This window comes from Alligator mississippiensis, chromosome 3 (genome assembly GCF_030867095.1).
Source record: "Alligator mississippiensis isolate rAllMis1 chromosome 3, rAllMis1, whole genome shotgun sequence".
Lineage (NCBI taxonomy): Eukaryota > Metazoa > Chordata > Crocodylia > Alligatoridae > Alligator > Alligator mississippiensis.
Window position 1 is genome coordinate 60,746,350 of NC_081826.1, and position 12,770 is coordinate 60,759,119.

Here is a 12,770-nt window from a genome sequence, read left to right on the forward strand (position 1 = left end):
CCAAAAGTTAATACAATGTTACACTAAAATATCACAATCCTCTGAAAATAAGAAGGAAACACTTTCAGTAAAGTGTTTTCATTGGCATTTATTGGAAATAATGTGTTTGCCTTGAAAATATTATCTGCATGCAAGCAAATAATTAAGTTATTTCTCTGTGACTGAACAGAAAGGCTGTTTAATATCGAGCACTCCTGTACTGGTACCAGTCACTACTAAAATATTACTGTCTAGTTAAGATTATTAGTCATAATTTAGTTAATTATATTCTGTTAGCAAAAAATAAATATTGACCTTCGTTCTGTTTTAAATACACTTTTATGTGCTTTCTTTTTTCTTTGGTACAGCAATTGGAAGCAGTGGTTTCAGCCCAAGACAAACACACCAGTTCTCTCCACCACAGATTTATCCTTCCAAGTATGACATCTTTTTTTTTTTAATAATAATAAAAATAATGGTAATAATAATTGAAATAGGCAGATTTTAGCTTCATTTAGAGTCATAATTGGGTCCATCTGTTAAATCATAATTTAAACCAAAGCTTGCTCATGAGAAAGTTTTTGATTTGTATTCTTTTAGTTTAAGAGTTTATTTGAAAGAATATTTAGAAAAGTTCTTATTGAGTTATTTTTATTATTGCCTTATTATTATTCTTTGCATGGATTGTGAAAGTTTTGTTCTCTCATAAAATCTTATGAGTATGGTTAATCAGATAGCCGGATTATTTAATGCTTAGCACAGGTACTTGCTTGTCTGTCTCTAATTCAAAGGCTTTCCTATTTTTTTATCATTTGTAATCAATAGCAGACCATACCCACATATTCTTCCTACCCCTTCCTCACAAACTATGGCTGCATATGGGCAGACGCAGTTTACTACAGGGATGCAACAAGCTACAGCTTATGCCACGTATCCACAGCCAGGCCAACCCTATGGAATCCCTTCGTATGGTAAGAGTCAACATCAGTATTATTTTATTTCTGAGGTAAACATTTTTGTAGAGGACTGTGTTACCCTTAGAAAGCATAGCTTTTAGTATTTAATGGACTAGCTATTTATGTACGTTCTAATAATAAAAATCTTGCATGTAATTTCCCTTTTGGAATAAGGAATGTTACATTCATGTATTTATTGTAGTTTAATGACTAATGTACATGACAAATGCAATGAAGGTAGTTCTGTATCAAGTCTCATAACTTCCTATACAACACTGTTTTTATCTTTTATTTTTATTTTTGAATACTACTTATAGAAGGAACTAAGGCTATAAATTGAGGTTAATAAAAGTATCACTGTTGATAGAAGCAGACAAGAGGAGAAAAGGAGAATTTAAGCACCTACTTCTTTCTCTTACACAAATACAGTTTCTATTACTTCAGTAGGAGTTGTGCTTTCCAACTGCAAACAAGGATAAAATGATAAATAAAGGTCTTTATACCTCAGCTAGTACAAATTAATTTAGCACCAGTGAAATCATTCAAGTTATACTGATTTATATTTGCTGAAGATCTGACCTCCAGAGTTTAATTTCAGATGTTCTGGAAGTCTTTAGTGCTTTAAAAACAATGCAAAGAGGAAAAAAAAAAATTGAACAGATGTAATTCTTTATGTAACATTGACAAGTCCCGTGCAAAAAATGAAGTGGTCAAGGTAATAGCTCAAGGGAAAGATCTCACAGAAGCAGCAGATTTAAAAGGTGAAATATGAAAAATAACTTACTTTTTCTTCATTTTAGGTGATCTCAAGCAGCTACTAACCCAACCTGGCCACTTATAATATTACTAGACTGTCTAATGTCTACATTACATTAATGCCTACATAACATTTCATCATTGAAAATCCATTAAAAGTATGAAATGTGCACCTTCTTAGAGTATATTGAAAATATATGATCCATATGTCTCTGGGATATATTTTGTAATATACGTATGTATACACACACACACCATATATATGGTATTACTGTATTTACTCAAATATAAGATGACCCTGAATATAAGATGGCCCTCTTAGGTTGTATATATGGAAAATATAAATTAGATATAATTTTTCACATATAGAATCTAATTATTGGAGGTTTGTCTTGAATTTGTCCCCTTCCCTCTGCTACACTGGGAAAATAAAATGGGGGGGGGGTCAAGTAGCCCCTTTACCCCCTCCTTACTGCCAGATCCTGCTCCCCTTGAGCACATAGAAGTAAAGCAAAATTTGAAAAAACTGACCTTGAAATACGCATAGTTTCAGTAATTTGCATATAGTACCCATAGCCTTAGTTCCCCTAGAATTGATGTATTTTACTATTTTGGAAATTGCTGCAAGTTTTAGCACAGGTACTCCATAAATACACTTTTAACTACTACTTTAGCACCTATTTATATATAAAACAAATTATGTATGATATTAGCCTAAAGTAAAAAAGCTCATGATTTACTATATAGTTCATTGGCCTGGGCCCCACCAGAGTCGACAGCATTTCAGGCCATGGTGATCTGACAGCTCAGCACTGCTTAGTATGTGTGTGTACTCCAGGTACCCCAAACAAAGGATCCACATGCTAATTAGACCCCTCTCATAACTGGAACCAGGTGTTCTTGTCATGAGTCCTGGGATGTTCCACAATTTTGTATGCAAATGAGGTGTAGAGCAACCTGGTCTGGCTTTATCTCATGGAGGGCAAGGCCACACTAATTGTATGCAACAGGCTTAGAGAGGGGGTGACAGGTATTCTGTGTTAACCGTTAGCGGACCCATTTGGTGATGTTTGCCAGATATTTAAGGCTGGTAAATAAACAGGAGTAATTGGAAATGGGAAAGAAAGGTGCAGCTTAGCTGTAGGAGTGAAGGGGAAGTCTAAGTGAATGCAATCTAGTGGTTCACTATGACTTGAAAAAGAGGAGTAGGTGCTGAGGGGGACTGCGCTGGGGCACTACTGTATATCTTCTTCAAATGGGTTGCGCTGACCTATCCTCGTGGTAGATTCCCATCAGCATGTTTGCCCAATACAAGTTACGTGTTTTTATAGTCATGCTCACTGTTGGCTGCATTTAACCAACCTCAGAGCTGGTTTACAGTACTGAGCACATACTGCTTTTAGCAGCAATTTGAAGATAGACAATATATTTAATGTGGTTTCCTTGTATGTGAATGTAGGACGAGGGACTTTTCCCCCCTGCTGATTGCAGGGGAACTCATCTTGTATTCCAGTAAATACAGTAATATATAAGCACACACTTTAAAAGTTTTCTTTTACCCATTATATTGGTAGTTAAGACTTATCAGTCTGAGCTGGTGTTCCCTATGCCTAGAATAGGAAATAATGTTAGGCTGAATAATTCCATCTCTAGTTGACTCTCATTATGACAGCTGAAATATGTAGGACCCTGTAAATACTTCCACTTGATGTAGTTATGTATTGTTATGGTTTTCCTTTATTTATGCAAAATGTAATTTTCATTAATATGCTGGCAGTATTACTGTACCTACTACAACTGCTTTTTTCACCTGTCTTCCCTATAGATTACGTGTTGATCTATATTGCCAGTGTGTGACTCTAAAATTAACACACCTGTTTCAACTCTTTTCTTCACCTCTGAAACATCTAAAACATTACATTTTAGAATTAATACATTAATATGTATATAATATATTAAAATATATTTTGGTGCAAATGGTTTTTTTTCTTATGAATTTCTCTTACTGAGATCCTGTCCTTGGCTATGTATGGGAGCCTGGGAAACGCATATGGTTATTCCTTTTTTCTCCTTTGCTGGATGAAATCGTGATTCTGCTTAAGCCAATAGCAAAATGCCAGGTGACTACAGTGGGGACTGAATTTCACCTCCCCACTTCAGCTGCCCCCCTGTCATCTGTGTTGTCTGTTATTGAGAGTTGCTTTCTTATGCATGGTTACATTGAAGCACATCCTTCAGCCCCTCTCAAATAGACTATAGTCACATAAACTGTCACACTGCAAGCTATGGGACTACTCATTAGCATGATACAAATAGGGTGAAGCCATATTTAGAGGCCAAGATCTCCTTCCACATCTGCACGGTACATCCCTGTTTGGTCTACTCTCTTTATTTCTCTCCATGCCTAGGGGTTCCAACACATGTAAGGAGAGCAGAATGTCAGATACATGGCCTGCAGAATATGAAAGGAGAAAAATGTACTTTTTAGGTTTCATCTTTTTCTTTTCTTTCCTCTTGATTCTAGAACTTACTGAACACTCTGAAGATACCACCTCACATAGCACTTGGAAGTGCATTACTGAGCCATGCTACACCTGCTCTGCAGGCACTGTCCCAAACTAGAAGTCATGTTGAGACCATGACAGGAGTGCCCCAAATAGCTTTTCCTCTAATAATGGCTCATTTTAGACCTAGCAAGCACTTGCCCATGGTACATCATGTGCAAAGCTGCTGAGAGGGCTGGCAAGTGGAGTTTTTCATTTCTGGAGGTCCCCCCCACTCCTACCCACTGATATCATGAAAAGGCTTCATTTACTCTCTTCCCTTTTGATCTTGGTAATGTCTTCATGCTCCTTTTCAGCCTCCGTGCTTCCCAGACCCACATACATTTTGCTCATGTTTGAGCTAGTTCAGAGAAAAAGAGAAGGCAAGGGAGCATGATGAGCTGATAAGTGAAAATGCAGTGAAGTAGAGCAGACAGAGGTGTTGGATCTCAGGAGATGAAAGGCTCCTCCCTCTACTCCTTGAAGGCTAGCAGAATAGTCAGATGGGAAGCTGGATCTCAGTGCTATTTTCCTCTTGAAAATCCTTTTTTGTATCCAATCAATTTTGTCCAACTTCATGCTTCTAGGAAAAATGCAATCTAGGAAACATGCTTTCTCCATATAATAAGAGGGTGAGGCTTGAACAGCTGAGATTTCTAAATTTGAATTCAGTTTAATCAAATTTTGAAAAAAAATGAGTATTTCAAGGATCTTTTGAATTAAGCAATTTAAGTGCAGCAGGCATAGTTGACACAAACATTTTAAAGTAGGAATTTCATAGTGGGTCCAAATGTCAGGTTTATCATTAGGATTTAAGTACAGGATGAGCTAGAAAAGGAAAGAGAGAGAGAGTAAACAGAACAGTTTATTTAAGTACAATTGCTTTGACAATTATCAGACATGGCAGCAGTAGTTATGAAACAAAAAAATCAGGGCCACAGTTTTACATGTTTCAAAACTATGCATGAAAAATATGCAGTCACAAAAGATATTTGGAGCATATGCTTGTATGTTTTACAAGTGCAATAACTTTTTGCACTTCCCTCCCTTTCATACTGCACAGGAATCCAATTTTTAAAATGTGATCCAGGAAGTAAATAAATTTATGCTATAATCATTTACAACAGAATGTTACTAGCCCATATGTTTATAATGTACCCCAAATAATGGTGGTTTCTGAACAAAGAGGTGATCATAAAATGTTGTAATGAATTCTAAGTTCTTCTTTGAAATATATTATGATTCTATTTCTAAGACTACTTAAAAAAGTTAGCACATTATGAAATATCACTAAACATTAAAATTAAATTAGTGTTCAAATAATGCACATTTAATTGATATTTCATTCACAGATATTTCATTGCTTAGTCATTTAAGACTTCATCCAAAGCCCATGGAAGTTGATGGGAGTCTTTCTATTGATTTCAGTGGGCTATGGATTAGCCCTTTACCGAATTTTGTAAATTAGAACAGGTTTTGTAATGGATTTTCTTGTCATTAGTGCAGATTAATGATAGTGCTGTATTCCCCTTTAGCTTGAGAGGTTGTCTAAGACATATTTAGTGTCCATTATAGCTATTTTGATGTATTGGTTAAACATGGTATATAATTTATAGAATATTACTTTAATGCATATAACATTTTTGCTAATAGGCCATCTTACCTGTTATAAGGGAAATGCATGCATTCTGTAGAATTTGGAGCTATATAATCTAAATGCAGGACTGTTGCTGCTTAAGTCATAAATGTTAGCCAATGCAAATCTCAACTGTGATGTTATTAAAAAGGGGAAGATTGTTACATCTATAGAAGAAAGTTTCTGCCTTCTGCTCAGTTTCCGAGAACTATAGAAAAGTTAACTTCTGAGAGTGTTGCAGGAAAATAATACAAAAATATGTGCCTTTCTGGAAAGCGCAACTTCCTAAATATATGTTTCTCTTATTATTTTTCATTTTTAATAATCAGTATTGAACTAAAACTCTCACATTTTATGTGCATTTAGACATACCTTATAACATCCACCAGGTACATATCTAGAATGATCGTTGTAATGCATGTACTGGACATACGTTTAAAGCACTGTCGCTTATGTGATTTATTTTCCATCATTGTTTGAATATGAACAAATAGATTTGCTGTCCACTAACTGATTTAGGTACATTGTGGGCAGGCATCAAGACAGAAGGCGGATTATCACAATCACAGTCACCTGGACAGACAGGCTTTCTAAGCTACGGTACAAGCTTTAGCACACCTCAACCAGGACAGGCTCCATATAGCTACCAAATGCAAGGTTAGTATGGAAATGTATTCCCATGACTATTGCATTATAGTTATTATTAATATTTTCTCTGTAAAATAAAACAAATAGCAATTTCGTTTCTTATTTTTAGAAGTGTTTGGTATTCTGCTCCCATTACAGTAAAAGCTAACTTCCGCTGACTTTAATACGATAAGAACTTTTGAAGATCTTATTAGTTTTTATTTAATTAGCATTTTAATTTCGCTTTTTTTCTAGTGGAGCTACACTTAAGACAATATCTGTAAATAACAATATTGTTACAAATTGTGAAGTAATATGCTTTAAGGCTGGAGCAAGGTCTAAGACTAGGAACTTGCCATGATTATAAACATATGAAGAATAAAAATATAACTGAGACCTGAAACTGCTTTCTTCATCTGTGAAAGACGGATTAAAAAAACTTAATCTACTAGAGATGACATAGATCATTAGTTAATAACTGTAGAGTATTTTGCTGGTATAAGTGCTTACTATTTTTATCAATTTTTTTCCCCCTAAATTCACTAATTTATTTTAAACATCACTTGAAGAGCAATTTTCTTCATGCATATCATCTCTCTGTTATTAAACAGCCAAATGTGTTTACGGAATCTGACCATTCTAAGAGACAGAGTTTTCATAAGTGGCCTCTAGACTCAGGTGCCCAATTTAAAGTTTTGGGCCTGATTTTGATGAGCACTCATGTTTGCAAAGCTGAAGATAATGGTCAGAGAGTCTCAAGTCAGGGAACCAAAAATAAGACCTTTTTTTTTAAATTTCGGCATGAGTTTTGTGGGCCTGTTATAAATTATGCATATAACTGATAGTCAGTCAGATGTCCTGGAGCAGATGATCATTAATAGATTAACAGGATGAGACTTCACTTAGGTTTGGCAGCTTTTAGGGCTTATTAATCCAATCTTTTGCTCAGACCCAAGGAGGAGTGAGACCTCTTTTACCTCTTGAACTGTATGTGCTGAATAGCTTCAGTATTGTGGAGAGGAGTGTCCCAGGAAGTAGAAACTGTGGGCTCATACCCCCTCAAGATAATGAGGCAGGAGAGGAAAACATGAATCCAGGTCTTTCACTTGCTGGGTAAATGTCTTAACCACTAAGCAACTGGGCAAATATTGGGAACTAGCTCAACCACATTCTCCTTGTCCTCTCACCTTTTACTTTACATTGAAGTCAATGTTGCAGTCTGCCAGGCACACTTGAAGGTATCTCCTGTGAGTGAGCTGGATCCCAGCAGTGCACCTCCCCTCCTAGTAATTTGAATCAAGCTGGATATCAATATGACAGAACCCTTTAAATCTGCCCCACTGAGAGGAGAAGAACGTTGTGTCCCTGGACAGAATGTGACCATCCGAATGGACGTCTGCTGCCTGTGTCCAGTGTGAGAGAGCCGTCCATACCCATGGCAGAGTAGGATTGCTCTTTATGGGCACACTGGGCCCATTGAGGGAATGGGAGTCATAGACATATTAAAAATAGAATAAGATTGTTCCCCCAAGGCTTGATAGAAAATGTGTGGCAAGTGGCTAGAATTTTTGGTCACTTTAGAGACAATCTGAGCCTTATAGTCAAAGATAAGGTATTAGAAATGGACTGGGAGGTTACAATGCAACAAGGGGATGATGTTAGTTAATATAATAAATAATGGTCACAACATAGCAGGTGCCTAATGGTTTTCAAGTTTTATAAAATCAACAACAAAAAGAAGTTTTAATGATGGATTTCAGGGTGAAGGTTGGCATCATTGGTGGAAAAAAGGTGGGAATTAGTATCACAATAGTATGATATGTAGGAAATGACATGCAGTGTGGAATTAGTCCATAAAGGGCCTTGAAAGTGAAGTTACTTGTATTTGATTCAGTAAAAGGGGAAAAAGTAGACAGAGGTAGAGAGAGAGAGAGAGAGAAAACATAATGATGATAGTGTTGGGCCAAGAATAAGATTTTTGCAGCAGCTTTTTAATGGACATCAGTGGGACAATATGGGATTCATCAAGGTCAAAAAAGTTGATTGCAGTAGCCATAAGAGGAAAACATATGACTTTAAATTGAAATCAATATTTTAAATTGTATGGGCAGAGAGGAAATATCAGATCCTAAAATCATTGTGCAAGAAGCAGCAGCAAAATTGAAGAACTGTGTGGAAGATTTAGAAAAAAGCTGAGACAAAGATGGTGTCTGAGTTATGAGCTTCACTGTTAGGACGGATCGTGGTATTGTTGCAAGTGACTGAGAGCAAAGAATGCTTTTCCAGATGAGGGGCTCTTTTGCCCATGTTGACCTTAGGCTGAGAACTAAACAACCACAGGCAATGAGACATGCTGATATTTTGGATTTGGATAGATGGTGATGAGTCAGAGCTAGGAGACTCATAGATCTAAGTCAGTGGCATAGACAGCAGTTAAGTCATGGTTGCAAATAACATTTTGCAGCTCCCATGTGTAGAAGGAAAAGAGGGCATCAGGAGTGAAGCCCATTGGGATCCCCAAAGAAAACTGAACTGGAGATGTAGAGGATCATCCAAATGAAATGTTAATCGAGTTATGGGAGGGTCAGGAGGGAAAACGACATCTCTTTAGCCAGTTCTTTTGTGTAGTTAATGTTTTGCAGGACTATTTCTGTGCCATGTTTCCTGCCATTTTCTTTCTCATGTGTCTTTTAATTGGGCTAGCTTTGTATTTCAAAACAACCTTAACCTGGTTTAATTTTTTTATTCTGGCTTAATAGATCCTAAAAATAAGCAGACATCCTTATTTCCCCTTAGTTTTAACTCTGGAAATTGAAAGGCTTCATTGTATAAACTGTTCTTTTTAGGCTTTAATTCAGCTTCTCCACTTGTGCAGAGGACCTTCAGAAGAGGAGTGGATTTGTTTTCCCCTTCCTATTACCCATGGGAGTGCATAATACAATGCAGGCTTTCCATAGACATTGGAATAAAACTGCTGCTCTGCTCCATTGTCTCTATGTGGCTTTCAAGCCACCAGCTCAAGATAACATATCTCATCCCTGGTTCATAACAAGCTCTGCAAGTCAGTGCTTTTGAGACCATTCTGGCTTCCCCCTCTGCACAAAGGGGAGGTGCAGATAACTCAGCAGTTGTTGCACTTGCACCTCTTCCAACCCACCACCATAATGGGCACCAGTATACATACCAGGCGTCTGCTCCAATGCATGCTAATTAGCACACTTCAGCAGCCTCCGAGTCACATGTATTCAGCATCCCTGCACTTCAAAATGGCAGTGGGGGCACTTTAACTAAAGCTCATCAAATGAGTTTTAAAGCGTTCTTGCCACCATTTTCAGGCTTGGGACGCTGAATACATGTGGTTTGCAGAGCTTTAATTAGAGTGGCTCTTGCAGCTACTCTAATTAAAGCACCACCACCCCTCCCTAGAGCACATGTAAAGATGCCCTGGGATTCTGTTCAGTTTAAATAGTGTGGAGCCCACTGTGCTTCACTTCCCACAAGGAGGGACTAGTCACCCTAAAACTTAGATGTCCTATATCAGCCAGTTAAACAATGCCATTCTGCTACTATTAGCATTACAGAATAACTAGAAACTGAAAAATAGCTAAGGGAAAAGCTACCAGACTAAAAGTCATAAGGCAAATTGCTGTTTGTCTGTACAGAGATGATATTTGGTTCTTGGGCTTCTAATTTTTTTAAATTTCTATATAGAGAGGGAAAACTACTGTGGTTTTGTCCTCCCTCTTCCCCTCTCCTTTATTTTATGAGTAATGATGCTTTAGCTATTATTAATATAAGCAGTGTCATGGGTGTCAGGAGGCCACTGACATAAGGGAAGGTTGCAGTTAGGCCAACAATTTCTGCATTGGTGCCAGGGTTTTGTGGAGTGGTCAGTCGGAATAGAGAGAGACGAGGGGACCTAAGGAGGAGAAGGGAAGTGTGGAAGAACATAAGGGGATAAAAGGCAGCGAAATGAACCCTACTTTGCAACCTACTTATTTTCAGTTTTAAAAGCTATGTTCCTTTTCTGCACATAGTTATGAGAAGAGCTCAGAAGTAGTTTGCATTCGTGTATCATTCAGCTTCAGTGGTATTAACCTGCATTTAGCACTGCTGTTGCTTTAGTTTTGCAGGTTGTTATGATTCAGAATATACTAACTAATGGATTTGGGAATTTAGCCATAAAAAGTAAATGTTAAGGTATGCAGTTATTATACAGTTTAAAAATGTTGCACTGGATGGCTAAGCAGTTACTAAGACAACTAGGGAGGGTTTGCCAAGGATTTTTAAACAGTGTAAGCAAAAATAAGAAACCTTAGGTTTAAATAGCCCATCTGGCCTTCATAGGCTTTTCCCCAGAGAGCTGCTCTAACTTCTGCCACATATATTGTGCCCTGATGATAGACATAGCCCATGGCAAAGAGTCTGATCAAGGAAAGCAAATGGACTTCTGTAGAAAATACACAGGGGAGGACAGCATCCTGCCTGTTGTAGAAGTACTGGAGAAAAAGTTTTGCACATGGGAGCTGCATACTAGTCCCAGCAGGTTCCAGCATTCTTCGTACGCTGACTGAGATTCCGAGCTTTAATGTGGGTCCTTGTTCTCTGCAAAAGAGACCTTTGACCTGCAATTTACAGCTTTTATCACATTTAACTTTACATAGTTGGGCAACTTGGTGCAGTAAGCCTGTACATTTCATAGTTTCACATTTTTGTGTTTGTTCAGCTAATTCAGGAACAACAGGCTCTTTGCCAGGGCACAACTGATTAAAAAATGTGGCAAAATTGATGTATTTTTAAAACAACTCTAGGCCAGTAGCCCTGGGTGGCCCACACAGCAGTTTCTGAGAAACCTGTTTCATGTTTGTTACGGTCTGTGAGACCCCCACCCCTCCTCTGTAGGAGCCAGTGCTGACCATAAGATGAAAGAGAGAAGGGTTTTCTTTATTTTTTAGTGATAAGTTGTCTGGGGTGTAATTACTTTTTTCATTTGCTCTTGTAAATTATCTGTCAGTGCATATTGTGAAAAGATAATGCACTAGCCTCCAAACAGAACTATTGAAATATAAGAGGCTGTAGAATAGTTCATGTAACATACCTATAATGCACATACATTACTTCTGCAACACTGGAAATGTTAAGAAACCAAACAGATCCATATTAACTTATTTTCTCTAACTGTGACATTCATGGCAATAAAAGTATTTATAAGACTTCATCTCTTGAAAATATTATACCCCTGGGCACTGGCTCTATCACTAGTGATAACATAAAAAGTAGTGTCCATCTGCCTATTTAAAATTAAATTTAAACCCTGCTATTTTTTCTCATTAGTTCCATTTATTTGTATGCTTTGCTAAATTTGGATACAGCCTCTTCTGCTGAGGCAGTCTGATTTATCTCCCAGGATTATGAGCATCTATCAACAACTGCACAGTCCCAGCAGTGACAGTGGCAAGTTACAGAGGTGTATAAGAGTCACTCTAAATGTTTTTTGTGGTTACTCTCTCTTGCATCAAGTTTAAATAATCCTTTCATTCATGATACTATAGGACAGACCCTGCACTCACTGCTGCTCCCACCCCCAAGGCCTTTGGCAGCTATGAGGCATACACGTTTTAGTAACTTCCATAATTCTGTTACTTTAATATATTTTTACCCCAGGATTTGTAAGACTTGCATTATTGCTGACACGCTTTAAAAATAGAGAGAAAAGGAGGGTATAGTAAATGTATGAGCCTTAAAGGATGTGCTAAGCATTGCACACCATATTTCTTGAAATTAATATAAGTTTAGGATGTGTGAATGGTGTGGATTTCTGAAGCCTGGAATAACTTTGAAGAACTTTAAAACTATTTTTATTTTAGATTGTCTCTTTAATCAAAACCTGGCTATCCTGGTGCGGTTTCTCTCCTACTTAAGTCACAGCATTACAGGTGGCTCAATCTACTGCACTAAAAATACTCACAAGATTGAGGGCACTGTGGCCTTGACCTCACTTTATCTAGAGGCTTCTGTTTGGTCGTGACAGGGAGCAATAAAGAAATGCACTGTGCTTTTTATCTGTTTTGATTTCTCACCTTATCTCTTTTGATTAGCCCTCAGCATCTTCCCTGGGCTGCAGTTTATCTTTAATTGTTATTACTGGAAACTGAACCAAAGAAGGGGAGGCTGTAAACAAACAATACATGTTAATACGTGCTATCCCTGCACACTCACTCCCCTAGCCTCAGTACAACTGAAGGAGTTCTGTCACTTGACAAGCTTTCTGCA

The 12,770-nt window shown here is 37.5% G+C and overlaps 1 protein-coding gene across 11 annotated transcripts in view; it reads left to right on the forward strand.

The window, feature by feature from the left end:
* Positions 1 to 12,770, forward strand: part of EYA1 (EYA transcriptional coactivator and phosphatase 1) — a 274,101-nt gene that overhangs the window by 173,088 nt on the left and 88,243 nt on the right. For 7 of the 11 annotated variants that reach the window (XM_014606895.3, XM_019498680.2, XM_019498676.2 and 4 more), the window contains 3 exons: positions 348 to 417; positions 805 to 950; positions 6,390 to 6,527. In XM_014606895.3, the coding sequence (XP_014462381.1) occupies positions 348 to 417; positions 805 to 950; positions 6,390 to 6,527 (354 nt within the window). The remainder of the gene's footprint in view (positions 1 to 347; positions 418 to 804; positions 951 to 6,389; positions 6,528 to 12,770) is intronic. The other 4 variants (XM_019498677.2, XM_019498681.2, XM_019498678.2 and 1 more) reach the window with 3 other exon arrangements.